This window comes from Acomys minous, assembly GCF_964271855.1.
Source record: "Acomys minous genome assembly, chromosome: 9".
Taxonomy (NCBI): domain Eukaryota; kingdom Metazoa; phylum Chordata; class Mammalia; order Rodentia; family Muridae; genus Acomys; species Acomys minous.
In genome coordinates, this window is record NC_140490.1 from 106,627,343 (window position 1) to 106,646,791 (window position 19,449).

General features: G+C 39.0%; 1 protein-coding gene across 1 annotated transcript in view; it reads right to left on the reverse strand.

Moving 5' to 3' along the window:
* Positions 1-19,449, reverse strand: part of TMTC2 (transmembrane O-mannosyltransferase targeting cadherins 2) — a 387,068-nt gene that overhangs the window by 151,391 nt on the left and 216,228 nt on the right. Inside the window, exon 4 of the mRNA XM_084795967.1 lies at positions 16,519-16,633. Within this exon, the coding sequence (XP_084652093.1) occupies positions 16,519-16,633 (115 nt within the window). The remainder of the gene's footprint in view (positions 1-16,518; positions 16,634-19,449) is intronic.

Genomic DNA, 19,449 nt, shown 5'->3' on the forward strand with positions numbered 1-19,449 from the left:
TATGACATCTATTTCCTAAGGAAGATGTTTTCCCATAACCTGTCAAATATAAAGCAGGAGACATTTAATCAAAATTAGCTGTTTAGACATAACATGCAAAAACCTTTTCTCAATTACTGTTAGAGGGAAAAGAGCAAAGCACAAACATATCCTCACTGTAGTCTTTTAAAAAAAAAATCTTGGCAGTCTCATCAAAACAGAGTATTTCTTACAAAGGCATTTCTGAGGTTGAGTTTGGATGATGAAATCTAAATATCTTTCTACTCTACCCTAGTAGATTCTGCTCAGGTAGCTTTGCCTCGATGCTTCACCCCTACTATTTTAATTGATTTTCACAGGAAACACATAAAGGTGTTATCCCCTCTTTGGAAGAGGAGCTCACGAACCAGTGTGCTTGGGGGACTTTAATTCCTGGAGGTGTAATTAGTGTTGGATGTCTAACTCGGAGAAACGTCTGTATGCTAACACATGCACAGTATTCTCCACACCAGTCTTCTGAATGTACAGAGGGTAAATTTTCCCTTATATGTAAAATAATAATAATAGGTATGATTAGTATGAATATATCACCATGGTTAAAACAATAAAATAACAGCACTCAGGAGAAATCCAGAAAGAGAGTTGACATGGGTAGATACGTGGCAGGTAATTTTCCATATTCGTTTCCATCCTTCATATACGCAGGGGAGGGAAATTAACATGGGATTCCTAACTCTGCTGACCAGACTCAAAACAAGATTAAAAAAAGGAATTATCTGATTTTTAAATGCAGCTGTTTCTTCCCTATGCTGCATTGTCTCAAGCCTCTCTGTTCAGCCTTTGTGTTTCTTAGTTGCTGGAGTCAATCCTTCCCTTTTCCTCCTCTCTCCCCTCCCCTCCCCTCTCCTCCTCTCCCTTTTCTTCCCCTCCTCTCCTCCTCTCTCCCTCTCTCTCTCTGCCTCCTTCTCTCTCTCTCCTTACTTTTCTACATGTTCTTCTTAATACAGGAACATTTGAGGTTTGCTTCAAGATCAGGTAAGCTGCATCCTCCAATAACAACCATTAATTGGTCTGAAATTGAATCCAAACCAATATACACCCACAGAAGGGTTGGTGGGGGGGCAGTCATTCTTGCACACTAAATCAATTTCTTTTCAAAGAAAAACTTGCCAGTGAATGGTGGCATAGCTTCACAAGGAGACAGCCAGGAAATAATTGGAAACAGCATAAAATTAACATCTAACAAACCTTTCAACTTTTATTGCTATACGCTTATATCAAGTTTCTAAGCATATTTTACTTAATCCTTCCAAAATAACACTAACATAATCAAATTTTACAGATGAAGAGGACAGATTAAGCAACTTTCCCACGGCCAATCATCTGAACCATCAGTGGAAGAGCTGAGCCTAAGCCTGTGCAATGCCCAGCCCTGAGAACCTCACTAAGCGGCCTTCAAAGCACCAAGGTGACAGAGGACTCAATTTTTATGAAAGGAAACTTTCCACCTTCTATTTCCCAGTTTCCCATGAAAACAAAGCCTGTGTGTGTGTGTGTGTGTGTGTGTGTGTGTGTGTGTGTGTGTGTGTGTGTGTGTGTACTGGATCACAGTCAAATCTCCTACAAATATTTTTCCTACTTACCCTTTAAGATCATTTTGTGATTTAAAACAAAATTAAGAACTGAGTGGCATCTGGCACAATTTGAAGGCTCTATACATCAAAGGTTTAAGCCTATACTGGAATTTGTTTGTAATTCTTTGCTATTTGTGGTTACTATCCAACCTGGATGTCTACTTATCATAGAAAGATACACATTGGTCAGTTGTGTGTGTCCCATGGCCACACAGGAATCCACAAGGAACAGGAGAAAGTCGGGTCTCTTCAGTAACCCATGGTGTAGTCAGATTATTGATATATTTACTCATTTATTAAAACCATATTGTGAAACTGTCATTGTGGGCATTTTTTAATTAATAATCAGCAGAAAGTCTAAACTATTTGAAAAACCATGGCAAAGCATGGTAGTGGGAAATAGGATAAAACAAGACACCCGAGCAAAATTGGAAGGGTGAAATCCAACATAAACCTGTTTGTTCAGGAATCAAGAAGAAAACAAAGCTAACAGTTGTGAATTCCTTAGAAAGTGGCATAAAAGCGTCCAAACACAGAGATAGGGTTATAATCTGGGTCAGAGAAATCTCGAGCAGTACAGAGTTAATTCTGAGTGACGTATTCCCTTTAAACACAAGAGTTCAAGAAAGCGGGTGTTCCTTCAGTGTGGTGTTTTAACTGCGCGTGCACACGACAATAAGTTACTAAAGGGCCAAAGGCATCATATATCACACCGAGTAGCGGGAATGGGTGTTAGGTCATATGGGAAGTTTCTAACCTAAGCAACAGCCAGATGAGCTCCAGAACCAACATCCACACCCATCTCTTTCTGCCTGGACTCATTTTCCAACCTAAACACAATTTACTAACTGAAGTAATCTTTAGTGAACAGTGTGAAAACACCTCTTCACAAAGTATTTTCCTTTGTTTTCTTAGGTCTATATGTGGCTTGCTTGAGTACAAGTGTATGTTTACACGTGCGTGATTACACATACATGTGTTAGGAGCATGCCCTTGTGTATTAGTACAGTATTCCTAAAATTGTTTTGGGTTAATTTGGGTATAAGGAAAGTGGAATTCACATGTCCAAGACCAGATATGGATTCCTAACCATCATTTTCCAGGTCCTGGGTTCCTGGGAAGGAAGAATGCAGAATTAGTAGATCCAAGAGACAATAAAATGACGAAAGGCTAGAGAGTAACAACCTGGGATACCAATTAAAGAAACAGTGGCCAGCAACGACACTTACTTTTATTCTCTGAGAGTAACAACCTGGGATGCCAATTAAAGAAACAGTGGCCAGCAACGACACTTACTTTTATTCTCTTGTCTTTATTATTATTCATGCTTGATAAGGGAACTGACCTGCCACAGAGAAACTTCTCAGCCCAGGGGAAGATATTTATAGAGCACGCGCGAGAAGGTGTGATCATTGAAGTTTGAATCAATGGTCTATGGCATGCCAAGCCATGTATTACCAGTTAACTCTGTCCATTCTATTTCGTTTCGTTTTTAAGAGGGATCTTCCCAAGTGTCCCAAGCTATCTTCCAAGTCTCTGTAACTATCAGGCAGGCTTTGAATTTGTAATCCTCCTGCCTCAGGTGACTCCAGTCATATCTAGTTCACATTTGAAAAATTAAAAAAAAAAAAGCCAGGGTATAAGAATTGGCCTGGTTTCTCCCCTTAATGCATCATCATTTGATGCTTCACTGTTTTATTTTGATTTGTATTTTTAGGAGATAGGCATTCACTATATAGCCTACAGTTGACTCAAACTTTTGGTTATCCTCCTACAGACTGACATATCACACTCTGCCCAGATCAGTTGATAATTTCTATCAAGATTGCATCTTCTGAGTTTTAGGCCACAGCTAACACCCTAGGCTAGCACCCACCACTAGTGGTGATCATTAAAGATTATAAATTTTTCTAAATGTTTTTACTACAAACAGGTAAAAGAGCAAGGGCATATAGAGACAAAAAAAATAAATAAAACAAAAAATAAATCTGCCAAATACTAATAAAGCCTGTCCCTTTAGACTTCAAGATACTTAGGATTGGTCCCTTAACTGAGACTTTTCCATTAAAACTTGCCCGACGGCTTGAGTCTCCTCCAGATGGTGTGTGGGCATTTTCTTACGCCACACTCCTTACTGAGAGAGCCGAAGTGGGATCACTCTCATCCAAGCCTTATGACATGACATCCCAGCTTAAAGGACCCCAGGGGCTAAGTGGAACATGGGAGAACCATAACTAAAGATGGTGTATGAAGTCAAAAGGGCATCATTGTATAACTGCTGGTATCCTTCCAGGGTCAGGGAGAAAGGAAGGAAGATACGGAGCGGAGGACAGTTTCTAAAATAATCTATGACATATCTTTTGCACATGAAAATTTGAGGAGAATAGATGCACCTAAATCAACAATAGTACGTATACACAGGCTTCCAACAAAAATTTATCATGTACTCACTGTGTACTAAGCATTGCTCTAGAAACTTTGTAAATATAACAAAATGATGCTTTTTGGACTTCACATTTTTCCTAGTTAGGAGATGTGTGAGTGTGAGTGTGTGTGTGTGTGTGTGTGTGTGTGTGTGTGTGTGTGTGTGTGTGTGTGTGTGTTCGCGCGCGCATGTGTTTTGCTGGATATGGAACCTGATATCTTTCACATATTTTTTTTCACATGTATTTTACGACCAGAATGCATCCCCAGTGGGTCTTTTAACACTCTGGAAAATTAAGTCTGAATTTATATTCAATTATAATACAAATATTTATAGTTGCATAGGATAACTAATGTAGCTCGTAGCAATAAGTGCAATGTAAAAAAAAAATAAAGAGCTAAAAAAGGGACCTGAGTATGAGAACAGTGGAGTGGTTGGCTTTACTGTAAATAGGGTCAGCCTGGAAGCCTTACCTCCAAAAGGGTAATCTTGAAGCAAGTAATTGAAAGGGGTGCTGGGAGATATAATTCAGCCACAGAAATAATGTGCTGTTTCATATAAATAAAATATGTAAGAAATAAGTAGCAGATGACACAATATTAGTTCTAAAATTCATTATCATCGACATATCCAGATGCCCTCAAACTTCAATTACACTTTCAGCAACTTTACTATCATGTAAGCAAAAGCTTAGCTAGGTTCTATATAATGGAGAGAATAAATTAAGTGTCAGGCAATATTACTATAATTCCTGGTGTGTCTAGAAAATAAGTCTTAAGCCACAGTAATTGGAAATCTGCAGCAGACTGATTGGAACTACGCAAATAACAAATTTACATCTGTTCATTTTTCTTCACGAGCAGAGACAGAAAGACACTTCCTTTTCATAATGCAAAACCTCCTTCTGAGAAAACTGAAATTAATTTACTTAAAATTCTGCCGCACATCATCTGTACTCTCCGTGTGAACGTAATTGTAGGAGGAATGACCATAGAAAGGCTCCTGGCCATTTAGGCAACTTCCAATCAGTTTTAAAGTTAAAGTGAACAAGAAGCAGTAACTCGGAGAGTGACTGCGCTGCCTTATAATCTCTTTTATGGGCTTTCTAGTACATGTCCTCAGTTTCACCTCCACTGCTCCAGAGGGAAATGACTAAAAAATTAAAGATTTTTTAATAATATTTCACACACACACAAAAAAAGCCATACGCGTATTCAATTTGTCCCAGCATAGAATCTAGGTTAACACCAGTCTACAGAGTTAATATGAATAACTGTCTCTGCCCAGCACAGCCTTGCCCACACGGTGCTGCTTTGCAACTGCACCTGAAATAGGATCCACATAACACAGACAAGCAGAGGCAAGATTGCTCTGTTTTTTTCTCTCCAGCTTCAGAGTTATAGAAAGATTACAGTTTTCTGCTGGCTGGAGAAGGCAAGGCTGACAGTTCACCAGGAGTCTCCGATCCAGATTGTACCATGTATCCTCACCATAGTCCTCAAAAACAATGAGTGTGGAGTAAATTGTTTGATTCAGTTCTGTTCAGAAGCAAGTTCAGAGCACCAAAGAAGTGCCAAGGACTTCACTCTGTACCAGAAATGAAAATATAAATAATTTATACCTCTGGCTGCCGAAGGACTTTTAGTGAACATGTAGGTGCTTTGGACACTGTGCCCTCATATTCCTGAGGATTAAATCATGTTCTGAGATTCCCTATGGCTTTCTGTGGGCGAAATGGTTTTCTCTGAATACTTTATGTAGAAGAATCAAGACCCAGGCATTGTCACCTGACATCCTGGTTTTACTTTTCCATCTCCTGTAATACAGAGTATACATCTCTCAAGATGCTTAAATATTGGTTTTGCCTATAGTTCCATTAACAGCCCTTGTACTTAGGTTTATATACATTATAAAGATATATTCCATTTAAAGTCAGTTTTCATTCACATAATTACATAAGTATGACAGCAAAACCTACACACTCTACCTCCAAAGGTCCTTCCAAGCACCATACAAATGAATTCCGGATGCTTACAGGGTAAGCCAGTAAACACCTAAAATCATGTAGTCAAAATTCATTTTTGCCCTTACGTCACCCTTCTCAGTTGTTACTCTACTATGACACCATCTTCCTTCTCCTTTTTCCTTCCAGGCTCAGTGAAGACTGTGTCTGCCTTGTTACAAGGACACATGGGTGCTGTCGCTTGAAATTGAAGGTACCTTAGCTAGGCATAGTTGGTGTATTCTGAGAATCCCATGAGGATCAGGAATTCAAAGCCAGCTTTGATTGCTGGCATATGCTACCACCCTTAGATTAGGAATTTCCTCATAGCTTTCCTATATACAGATGTGTACAAATGTTTACATGTGTGGGGGTCAAAGGACCTACCTGTGTGGAAGTTGATGTCAACTGCTCTCCCGCTTTATTCTTTAAGGCAGGGATTCTGCCAAGAATCCTCTGATATACCTAGTCTTCCTAGCTTGCTTGCTTTAGGGATCCCCTGCCTCAGCAATCCATGATTTGAATTACCAAAGAGCTGCCACATCCAGCCTGCATTCATGAAGGTTCTTAGGATGGAGGCCTGAGCCACTTTCACTCTTTGGCAAGGGAACCATCACTCCAGCTCCAACACAGAACTGTAAACCCAGACTTCAAGCTACTTGATGGCAGAAAGTACACTTTCCTTGTGAGCTAATTCTTACTTTCTAATCCAATGACTGTTACTCTGAAATACTTGGTATTTGCTGGGTGACTTTGCAGATACGATCCTACCGAGGAGTAAAATACAATACATCACAGTGAGCCATGGTTTCTTACACCTGGGTGAAAACCAAGGAGATCTGCAATAGGTGTTACAAGAATCAGGGATTTTAAGCATTAGGAAAAGAGCTGTCACCTTAACAGCTAAAACCATAAAATCAACTCACAATGAGTCACAGGAAAGTTGTGCAAACTAACTGCAAAATGGGATGGGTCTGAGATGCATCGGTGTGAACTGCAACTCAGCTGACCAAAACAGAGCAAAAGCCCTAACATGGAAGAGAAAATAATAAGGTTGCAACAGCAGATATACGGGGAGAAATACCCCGAATGTAACTCCATCTCTTCCTAGAAAGATATTTTATAGTGTCGGGCTTCCTTAAACTAAGACCCTACCATCCAGGACTCCTTACCTTAATAATATGATAAGCTCAACTTTAGTTTTCAGCATGCTAATAAAACAGATAGGTAGGTTATCAAAAAAGCTGAGTCCTTCCCATGCAAGCTGCCTTCACTTTGACCTTCTGTGCTACTTGTAACTATACAATGAGGAAAACTCATGAAAACACAGATACTCAAGGATTTTTATCTACCTTGTATCTTTTTGCTGGTATATAAGACTTCTGAGGACTGATGCTTAAGGTAATGTCACACCAAGCAACCAGGCACATCCGGCTTCCTTCCTCAGACACCCACAGAAATTCAGAGGACACTGAACTCACCAAAACGAACTGTCACGCTATACACAATTTTTAATTTTAACTCATGATCACTTGGTTTATAATACTACAGAAATAGAAAAGCTCTCATAGTCTGCTTGTTTTTTTAAGGCGACCTGAATGTGTGTGTCTGTGTGTGTCTCTGTGTGTGTGTGTGTGTGTGTGTGTGTGTGTGTGTGTGTGTGTGTGTTTCAATGCTGGAGTTTGAACCCAGAGCCTTATTCATGCTAGGCAAATACTCTGCCATGGAGCAATATTCGTAACTTGACCTGAATGCCTTTTAGCCCTATCTTCCTCACTCCCTCTTCTGTGACTTCTGTGCCACTGGGCAAACACCTGGGTCGTGATATATTAATTCACTTGCCTCAATCTATATCTGGCATTTTGACAGGATAGACTTAACTAAATATTTGAATGCTGTAAATCTCTGCCACATCTCACGAATGGCGGGCTTTCACTGCTACTGTCACCTTATTTCCTATTTGCTCTCTGCTTTTGCTTGCAGTTGAAGATGTGCCTGCGATGAGTCCTCAGCTCTGGGTTTCAGCCACCATGCCTGCCACTTGCTGCCATGAATCCCTGCAAGGATGAGGTTTTATCTGTCTAGAACCTTAGGTCAAAATAAACTCTTCTTTCCACGGATGGCCTTCATGATAATATTTTATCACAGCAACAGAAAAGTAACTAGACCTACTTCCTTCTCCCTTCATCACCGCTTCCACTAAAATGACTTCCTCCTAAGGCATTTGAACACCATGAAAAATATAACCCACTAAAACCCTTATGAGTATTTTAGTTTCTAAAAAAGAATTGGCTGCCTGGGTTACACACCGTTGCTTCCATGAAACTGAATGCCCTAATAGTGAGATATGTGGGGAGATATTGTTACACATATGTCTACAGGGTCTGATGAGTTCTAATACACATTTGCCCTGCATGTGAACTTACGTGGAAATGAGGTCATGACAGCAATAACTAGCTAACATGGAAAGCTCTTGTTGGATGAGGACAGAGCCCTTTATAAAATGATGGCCATGCAAGAATGTAGTTAAGCATCTAGTGCCAAGTATTCCCAGCAAACCACAGAAAGGGGCAAAAAAGGTGGCCACCAAGGCTTTCGGAGGAATAAGTTCCTCTCGCTAACTCATGACAACTTAATGAGAACAAAAACCCCTCCATTTTTTGTTTGTTTGTTTGTTTTGGGTTTTTTGGTTTTTTCGAGACAAGGTTTCTCTATGTAGCCTTGGCTGTCCTGGACTCACTTTGTAGACCAGGCTGGCCTCGAACTCACAGCGATCTGATCTGCCCGTCTCTGCCTCCCGAGTGCTGGGATTAAAGGTGTGTGCCACCACGGCCGGCTTCAAGAAACCTCTACTTTTAAGATCCAGCTTAAGTGCTCTGCTCATGATAGCCGTGCATAGCACGAGAGCCAACACTGATATAAATGTGGAAGGAAATGAATGTCAGCAGACATCTGATTCAGGAGGCCCCGTTTGTTAGCTGGCTGTTTTGAAGTGGTCCCATGTAGCATACTCATGGTATGCTCTAGTTGGAGAAGAGGATACAGAACTCTTAATCCTCCTGTTCCCACCTCCCGAGCACTAGGATTAAAGTAGTACACGATCCCACTTAATGAGAAGGTTTATTTATAAGACAGGATGGTCTAGCGTCTGATTAAACATATTTCAGAGAATGTGCTTATGAGTATGTACTACTAGTGATGTCTCCCCTATTCTGATCAAAATTTCATGACTTACCTATGGAAACAGCAAATGTAGTTAGAAATCCTATGGCAGACAACAATAATGAAGCCATTGCTTCATTATATTATATTAGAAGCAAGGCTACCATGCTTTTCACTAAATACAGACTTGACAGGCATTCTTTATTATGTGTTACAATATTAATCCACTCTTAGTTCATTGAGAAGCTTTGCTTTCTGAGGTGGCGGCTGAGGAAATGCCCTTTTGACATTTCTCAAGATTATATGTTCTTTTCTCCTGACTTTTTAAATTAAGAGTGTAGTAATTGAATTGCAATATTAAACATCTCACCATTAATCCCAGCCTGAATCCCACCTGCCTGCAGTGTTTTAATCTTTAATATGTCCCTACATCCACTATATTAATTTCAAGACATGCATGCATTTGTATTCATAAGTATGACTTGTCTGCTGTGGGTTTTGATTTATTCTTTCTTGTTTGAGCCTTATTTTGATTTTAAGGTGGAGCTGGCATGTTATTCTTTCATATTTATGTATTTAATTTTGCCAGGTTTTGCTTTCAGTATAATCTTGCTTCCTAAAAATAAGAAAAAAATCTGAGTCTTCCTGAGGATCTGGCAGAAGCCACTTATAAAAACACCTTGACTTAGTTCTTTCCTAATGAAAAAAAAACCTTTTTTTTCCTTTTTTGGAGACAGGATTTCTCTATGTAGCTGTGGCTATCTCGGAACTTATTCTGTAGACCAAACTGGCCTTGAACTCACAGAAGCCCATCTGCCTCTACATTTTAAGCGCTGAGGTTAAAGGCATGCACCACCACCAGCCAGCTCTAAGAAAAAATGTAATATGTTTCTTGAACCTTGCCAAGGTGTTTGACTCAGATTACTTTTTATTCTTTGGCCAAAACACTGAGAAGCTTATACAGGAAAGTATATGCAGAATTTTCATGTGTTTACTATTGTGTTATTTTAAGCATTCACATATCTGTTTATAATAGTACCTTTCTGTCTTTCACATTTGTATGTGAGATTTTCCTGCTCTGTCCTACATCACTCTTGTCAGAAGTTCCGGATCTTTTCATATCCCTTTCCGTTAGTTCTCCAAATTCTAGTTCGTTGATATGTTCTTTTTACTTCTCTTGAATCTAAAAGTTGTTTTCCTTCTCCCTTACAAGCTGCACAGATTGGATGCTTGGATTCTAGCAATACAGAACAAGGGGGAGACCTCCATTCTACTCACCCATCATCTCTCTACTATGTAATATAATAAAAAAATTGATTATACTGCACTAAGTTTATTATCTACCTTCTGAAAGTGAATGAACAATGAAAAATTAAATGTTTTACTGAATTACCTGTTTAAAAGAAAAGGCTACCTGAACACAAATCAATAGCAACAATGAAAAGGCATCCACTACTATTCAGGAAAATATATATATATATTATATTTCAGAAGTCAGTGTGTAGCAGTTGAAAGTCAACTATGTGTTTATGAAATATGATGATATAAATCACCAAAACCCAAGGACTTTGTCTCTAAAAATAAGTTATACTCTAAAAGAAAAGGCAGGAGTTATCAAACACAAATAGCCAAAACACTAAGAATGTAACATTTATATAATTCCTTATTGTGTCATGCTTCTTCTTGCTATAAGTAGTTTATTGTATATATGTAATAATATAAATGTATATGTAAAAAAATAAAAATATTTAAGAAAAAAAGGAAAGCCAACATATAAACATAGACCTGCTAAAATTATTTTAAAATAATTTTCCATATAAAATATGCAACTTTAGTGATTTGCAAATATGAATAAAAAGGTTTCCATAAGTTACACTACCTGATACCTTTGTTAAGAACAGGATGAAGCACTGCCTTAAATTTCACAATACACAGCTACTGTCTTCAAACGAACTGAAATCATATCGGACGCAATAATTAACAGATCCATCAATGCCTTCTGCAACACTCACTGGAAACAAATAATCTTGGCAGAGTCATAGCATCTGACTACAAGTCCAACCACGTGGATACACCAGACATAGAATCATAAAGTTAGTAACTGTGATTAAAAACTTGCTACATTCTATTAGATTTAACTCAGAATATTTCACTTCTACTTGTATGGGCGATCTGAATTGCTCCTTTCTGAAATTTAAGATGTGCATATTGAAGGGTTCCTGTGGGCTCACTCTTCATTTGGTATACCTGCCAATTTAAACAAATGTGTGGATGCAGGTACAGAATGTGTGACACAGAGTCACAGGAGTGTATGTTCAAACGACCTTAAAAGAGTTAGCCCCTCCTTCCTTCACTCTATCTGAGTTGGAGCTAGACTGGAAGGAGTGGAAAGAGGGGATCTGTGGTTAGGATGCATTACATGAGAGAAGAAGAAAGGAGGAGGAGGAGTGGGGAGGAGGAGAGGGAGGGGGAGGAGGAAGAGAAAGAGAGGGAGGGGGAGGACAAAGAAGAGGGGGAGGAGGGGGAGGAGGAGAAAGAGGAAAAACACCGCACACACACAACTGCCATGGCAGAAACGGCACTGGAAACATTTCAAACACCATATCATAAACAGAGAATATAACCTTGTGTTTTCTGATGTGATTTGGTATCATTCCTGATCTGCTCCCCCCCAGCCCCGGCCCAAAATTGCTCACCCTTGTGTAATCTCTTAAGGCAATGTTCGCTCAACTTTAGACATAACTCCATATCACTCAGGCTCATCTTACGTAATATTTTCCAAATCACCTTTTCCCTTCTGTTCTTCCATGAATCACTATTCACCTGTGCTGTTTAAAGTCATCAGTTATTACTTTTAAATTGAAGAATAAAAATAAAATTGCAGGAATTAATGACAAGATTAATTCTGACCACTTAAAATTATATTGTTTCCTGCTAGTGGGGGGTAATTTCTCAGCGGTTTCTATTTAAAGTTTAGTGTAGTTACAAATGCCTGCAGATTATATTAGTTTTTTTTATTTCAACTGTTACACATGTCTGATAATTTACAATGCAAGTGGGAAAAGGATTTAATAGAAATGTAGGATTCCCGAAATCCTCTGAAGTTCATTAAGAAAAGAAGATACTGCATTCATGTACAAATGTTCAACAATTTCAATTGTTCAACATAAAACTTCTCCCCTACCCTTGCTGTAGGGGGCTGAACCTAGGACGACACTCTTGAGTTGTCACACTCTTTAACATGGCACAATTACAAAGCACCCATAAAAAGATTGCTGACTGCTTGATAGGAAAAGCACTCAGTGTGTTTCTAGTGCCAAAAAGGAGCACTCTTAGATTAAATTTTCTAAAAATAAAAAACGACTAAGAAAGTCATATGGATTTTCTTTTGGGTTAAGAGTTGAATTACAAGCCAGTGATGTTGGTACATGCCTTCAATCCCAGCACTAAGAAGGCAGAGGCAAGAGGATCTCTGTGAGTTAGAGGTCAGCATAGTCTACAAAGTGAGTACTAGGACAGCAAAGGTTACACAGAGAAACCTTGTCTTGAAAAACCAAAACTAGCAACAATAACAATAACAAAAAACAGAAGAAATCCTTGGACATCAGAATCAGAGAAAAGTATACAGTGAAAGTAAGATACACAAATCAAAAGAAAATTCCTTTTGATCCAAAAGTAGGAAAAGGGTTGCTACTACTTGCTATTAAAATATGAACTACATTTATTTACATCATAGGTTACAAAAGTATCTTGATACATTTTTATATACTTGACTGTAAATCATATAACAAACTAGCTGTTTTGAAAGATAACTGTTAATATTGAATCCTGTCAACTATGTAAGTATTATGATCAACTATTTCCTGGTCACCGGTCACATGCTTCTTTATTTCCTCAGTTACATGTCATTTAAAAAACACATTGCCAACTTGGTGTTGCACATACACGTTGTTTCAGTTCTTTAATTTAGGAATGAAGACAAAGAATAACCAATTCTTCAATGAAAACAATTTGGTAAAAGCTTTGCCAACTCTACCCATGTGCTCTCTTTGCTTATACAGGCACCCACAAATCCTTATAAGATAGACACTTTAAATTACATACAAGGTGGTGTGCTGGTTAATTTTGTGCCTACTTAACAAATGCAGTCATCTAGAGGAGGGTACACCAACTAAGAAAATGGCTCCATAGGACTGGGCTGTATAGCCTTGATGTGACTTGATGAGGTGGGGTGGGGGCTTCCCTTCTTCTGAGTAATAGGGGAGGAGGAAGGGGGAGGAGGAGTGGGGGAGGAGGGGTGGGGGAGGAGGGAGGGAGCAGGGAACCAGGAGGAGAATCGGGAGGGGGCTATGATTGTGATGCAAATTGAATACCTAATTTAAAAAAAAAAAAAAAGACCGAGTTTTAGGAAGGCCTGTAGAGCCTTTTCTTAATTAGTGATTGATTGGAGAGCCCAGCCCCACTGTGAATGGTGCCAGCCCTGGCCTGGTAGCCCTCTGTTCTATAAGAAAGTGGGCTGAGCAAGCCATGGGACTATCAAGTAAGCAGCACTCCCCCCCCACCAATGTCCTCTGCATTGGCTCCTGCCTCCAGGATGCTGCCCTGTTTGAGTTCCAGTCCTGTCTCCTTTCAATGATAGACTACAATGTGCAAGCCTAAGCCAAATAAGCCCTTTCCTTTCCACTTTGCTTTTTGGTCACAGTGTTCTATCGCAGCAATAGAAACTGTAACTAAGTCAGGGTTGATTGTCTAATGGAATATTTTTATAGTATCAGTAAAGCATAAGCTGGGACAAAGCATATTGCCTTTATACCCCTGCCCAACAGGGAGCACCAATGAATGAGTGACTTATTAGTCACTTGTCTTTGTGACTGAAGATACAGTATAGCTGTGGAATACTTGCCTAGCACACATCATATTACAGGAATGATATTTGGCACTGAGGAGAAATAACTAACCAGAGGCTATAGCTGTGGCTAACAGAGAAAATAAGCTCAATAAAAAAGCAGTAATTGGCCAGCTTACTTACTTCCCTTATTATACAAGAAAAACACTGTATCCCATATTGCGAGGCAAAAGGTCCTCTGACGAATACATCTATATCCATCTATCTGTCTATATTAATGTATACATACATAGAGACAGAATATATACACAAATAAATTAAGACTGATAAGGCCCTTTCTCACGAAATAAAACTTACATCGGTAATAAAGTCATGAAATCATTTAAATGAAGAAGTCATGAGATTCTGGAAGAGCACCTACATATATCGATTCAGCATTTCATTAAGGAAAAAGATACACATTTCAATTACGTCAAGGAAGAAGATGAAAATATTCCCGGGGAAGCAGGGCTCGTAGGAATAAGGTGGGGGTTGATCATACAAAGGTTTTGCTGTATGTACGGAAAGTAGTGCTAGGTAGTAAGAAGAAAAATCACACACAATTTCAGTTCCATACAGAAGTCCTCCCACTGACACATTCTTGTCAGAGGGCAGCAGATTTGTACTCCATTGTTAAAGCCAGGGCCCTAGACTCCAGGAGGCTGAACACAGTGTAAGCATCTGAGCACACTACTCTACAGAGCTTCTCGGCTTTACTTTAAGTTCCTACCTCCTTTACTATTTACGTTTATCGTTAATGACATTTTGCACCAATATTTTTGCAGACGATTTAGATAACTAGAACATAGAGGCATAGAAAAATTCAAGCACATGAGTTTTTGATGGCCTACTGTACAATATTCATAATTCATATAACATAAGGAGCAGGCATCAAGTTCTGACTAAGAGGGTCAAGTTCTGCAGCACGGATCTCATTATAGTTTTAGGTCAGCTACAGAGCTTTCCAGAAGCAAGGTATAGGTCCCAGGAGTAAATGTCTTCAAAAACAAAACAAAACAAAACCACTCGGCCATCATTGACAGATGCCAATTAAACACAGTTTTTACGTTTTTTAGCTTAAAAAAAAAAGAATTAATAACTTGTCCTCCGTGAATCTATAACAAACCCAAAAGAGCCTTCATAGGTGTTACACAGTCCTACCAACCCTGCCTAAAATTCCATCCACAAAAGCACATGGTTTCTGAGTGATTCCGAGAAACTTTCCAGGGTGAACGCAAACAAAGTAAGAGGAGAACAGTGAGGCAGGGGGGAGGGGGAGAGGATGTGACATTCATATTCTTTTCTAGCAAGGATGAAAGGAGAGCCAGGGTGTTACATGCATAAAACTCCAAGAGCCATCGTCTGCATGCCTCAGAGTCCCATGAGAACAGAGCAGATCCAGGACAATAAAACTGCATCAATTCCCCCAACAGCACCAAACACCAGGTTCTAACTGTATTCTAGCAACCTCACAGGTTCCTGGCTCCAGGAGGAATAAACTAGATATTCCTGTGGGTTTGAGCTAGATTTCTATTACATATGAAAATCTCCTAAATGGAAAATATAAAGGAAAGAACTCAAGTTCAGTTTTCATTTACTCACAGTGCCTACTGGAACCTTCCATGCAAAAAGCAAAGATAATTTAGCACTTGAGAATTTTTCAAATTCGATACCAAGGGATATTTTGAATTATGTTGTTATACAAATTTGATATAATCATGAGTGTCTTTGAAGAACTGGAAATTCTAGATGGTCAAGAAGAGGCTCTACCCAACAACTGCAATCTTTCTGCTATGCCCCTGGTTGACTTTAGAGAAGAGAGAAAAAAATGTATCACTTAATATTCAATGTGTTATTTACATAAGTGACATTAAAGATTTATATTTGAAATTTTGTACTTATCCATCTAAGTTTGAGTAGAAAAAAACATATATACACACGTATATATACATAAACACACACATATATGTATATATTCATTTGTTTATTGAAATAGGGTTTTTCTGTGTAGCCTTGGATGTCCTGGACTTGCTTTGTAGACTGAGCTGGCCTGGAACTCACAGTGATCCACCTGCCTCTGCCTCCAGAGTGCTGGGATTAAAGGAGTACAATACCATGCCTGGCTCAGAACATATATTTTTTAAGTAAAATGCATTTATACTAATTTATTGTTATATGACATAGTACTTCAAAAAAATTCAACGACATATCAATACTCATGAATATAGATGGTGTAGCCCCAAACAGAGCAATCCCAAATCCATTCAGCTACTGATCTCAGAGGACTAATTAAAAAAAAAAAAAGTAAAGAAAGAAACCCTATTTCAGAAAAATAGATTTCCACGTCTCTGTTCCCATTAGGTAACTCGATAGTCCCCCTCCCAGCAGGTTTCTAACATAGACCTAAGCAGAGAAAGCAAGGCATACTCACAAGTTATACAGCATGTCGGCCATATTGCTGCGGTAGAACAGAGCGTTTCTATAGGCGCTTTCAGCTTCAGAAATCTTACTCTGACTCTTGAGAACATTTCCAAGGTTACCCCATGCTGGCAAGAAGAAAAAGAAGTATTCAGGCCGAGTGTCAATCCAATTACACATGACATAATATCCGTCTATCAGGAAGTACCACTGGGAGAAGAGAGAGAAAAAAAAAAAGACCTTCATAAAAGATTTTAAGGGGAAAATTTATTTCCTTTATACTCTAACATTTCATCAAGCCAGGAGATTAAATATATTCTAAGTCTAAAATAATTAAAGCAATCATTATGGCTCAAAGCTGATGCACACATATAGTTCATCACTGCGCCAAGAACAATGTTATCTTAAGGTCACCTACAAAGGCTCCACGTCCTTTCAAGTTTCCGTAGGGATCTTCGTGGTCTGAAATTATTGTACACATATGGGGATGGAAGCAGTAAGACATCATCTTAAAATAAATCAAGATTTCATCCAACTAAGAAAGAACTGGTGAATGCCATAGAACACTTGAGGATAAAAAGCAAAAGGAAACTAAACAAGACCAAAGCTACAAAGAGCCTTAATATGTGTCAAGACATACGAGTAGAATCTTATGCCTCTTAACACAATTATCATACAAGATTTATTTTAAAATGTGGGGTATTAACACTGAAAGTAGAGGTTTTGAAAAGCAGGAAGGTAGAAATGAGAAGGCGTCTACACTGAGATATATCTACTTGTATGATTACTGACTATACTGGAAGAGTCAAAAATGACTTAAGTATCAATTTTTATGCATTAAGAGCATGAGGAATTTTTTTAGTGTCGAATTTCCCTGTGTTTCTGTAACCTAACACACCTCATTTAACCATAGTTACTAAATATAATGTGCCTTGTGTCCTTTTACTATCTACAGAGAAAAGTGAGCTGTCATACTGCAAATGCCTCTAGGGCAAGGCAAAGACACTGAACCCATAATTATCTCCCAAGAAGTAGTGCCACGTGCCTTGCTTTATGCTTGACATGTGCCGTCTCATAAACCCTCTCACACAGACCTACATGTGAAACTGACACCTATTCTGCAGACGAAGAAACACGGAAGAATGTGCCAGGTTAATACTGAAGCAGAGATTCTGATCCCAAACTGATTAACCTAAGTCTGCCCTATCCCCTAATTAACATTCTCACACTAGGTTCCCCTTTAGCCACAAAACCACACCTATACACTGTGAAAGCTCCACAGCATCAGGAGTTCAGAGAAAAATCTTATAATTCAACTGAAAAACTGAAGCATTAAAAAAATATTACTAAATGAACTAATACTTTGACCATAGATACTAAAAACAGAAAAACAGGAAGTCGTACTCATATTTAATAGGCAAGAACACTACATTTTTTCCCACCTAGTGTCCCTCATTCTCAAATTAATAAAGTATGGCTCTGTGGAACCTTCTAATACTCAGTCTTGCTTTCAAGCCACTTCATCTCTCTCAGTCTCAAAGCACTCTCACTGCTTCTATTAAGAATTAGTAAAATAAAGCTGGGCATGGTGGTGCACGCCTTTACTCCCAGCACTCAGGGAGGCAGAAGCGTGTGTACTCTGTGAGACACTGGCTCAAAAAGAAAAAAGAAATAGCCATGTGAGGTGGTGCATAGTTGTAATCCCAGCCTCAGGGAGGCAGAGTCAGGTAGATCACTGTGAGTTGAAGGCCAGCCTGGTCTACAAAGTGAGTCCAGGACAGCCAAGGCCACTCAGAGAAAACTCTGTTTCAAAAAGAAAAAAAAAAAAGAAAGAAAGAAAGAAAGGAGGAAGGAAGGAAGGAAAGAATGGAGAAAGGGAGGAAAGGAGGGAAGGAGGAAGGAAGGAAAGAAAAGAAAGGAAGGAAAGAAGGAACAAAAGAAAGCGAAAGAAAGAATGAGTAAAACAGATTTACATTGAATTTACTCTTGGGAATACATGCAAACATTAATTTTCACAATGAAAAAGCAACTAAGCCATACCCCCAAACAAAACCACTAGAAAAACTGCTACCAGGGCATACTGAATATTTTAAGGCATATATCCATAGATATAAATGGAGTTTTCATTAAGTGCTCATGTCTTAATTCAATCACAGCTAACAAGTGTCCCTCTGGACAGTCACAAGCATAGCTAGTTATATATCTAGAATATATTGCCTAGACATCCGGCTGTGTGTTAACTTACTCAATAACAAGTATAATAGGATACTCACTAGTTCTCTTTCTTTGCCAACAGCATTACCAGGGCTTGGCCCACAGCATGGAAAACAATTCTTCAAGGTAATACTTAAGACAGATGGTCAGATTGATTACAATGAGACAAAACCAGGATGTCACTGAAGCGCATTTCTGAGTATGTCTGCCAAGGTTTCAGAGATAATGACATGAGGGCTCTGACCTGACTTAAAATGCAAATAGACTACAGGGAGACGGTCAAAGAGTGGGGGAGGGCCCTAGTTGAAAAAAATAAGATAGGGTCATTGGAGTATTTTGGAACTATGGTCCCTTCCTCTGTTTCTCTTTGCTTCCTTTCTGACAAGATGTAGGCACCTTATTTCTGCCACATGCTCCACCTACACTGCCTCGGGCTTGCAGCAATGCATGCAGTCAACCCATACATGGCCTGAAACCTCTGATATGGAAGTCAAACATTTAAAGTTTAGAAGTATTCCAGTGCTTGTCACAACAATGAAAACCAAGCACGCCACCTTCTATCTTACCTAGGATTGATGCCAAAAGGCAGGAGTGGAATGTGTAAGGAAGACAGGTTTTAAGCAGCACAGTGATATAAGGAAGGTCTATTGCAGCATCAGACCCTGTTAAATAAGTATATGATTTGTGCACTTCATATTTTTCCATCATTGCTTTGGACTTAGTGGAGTTT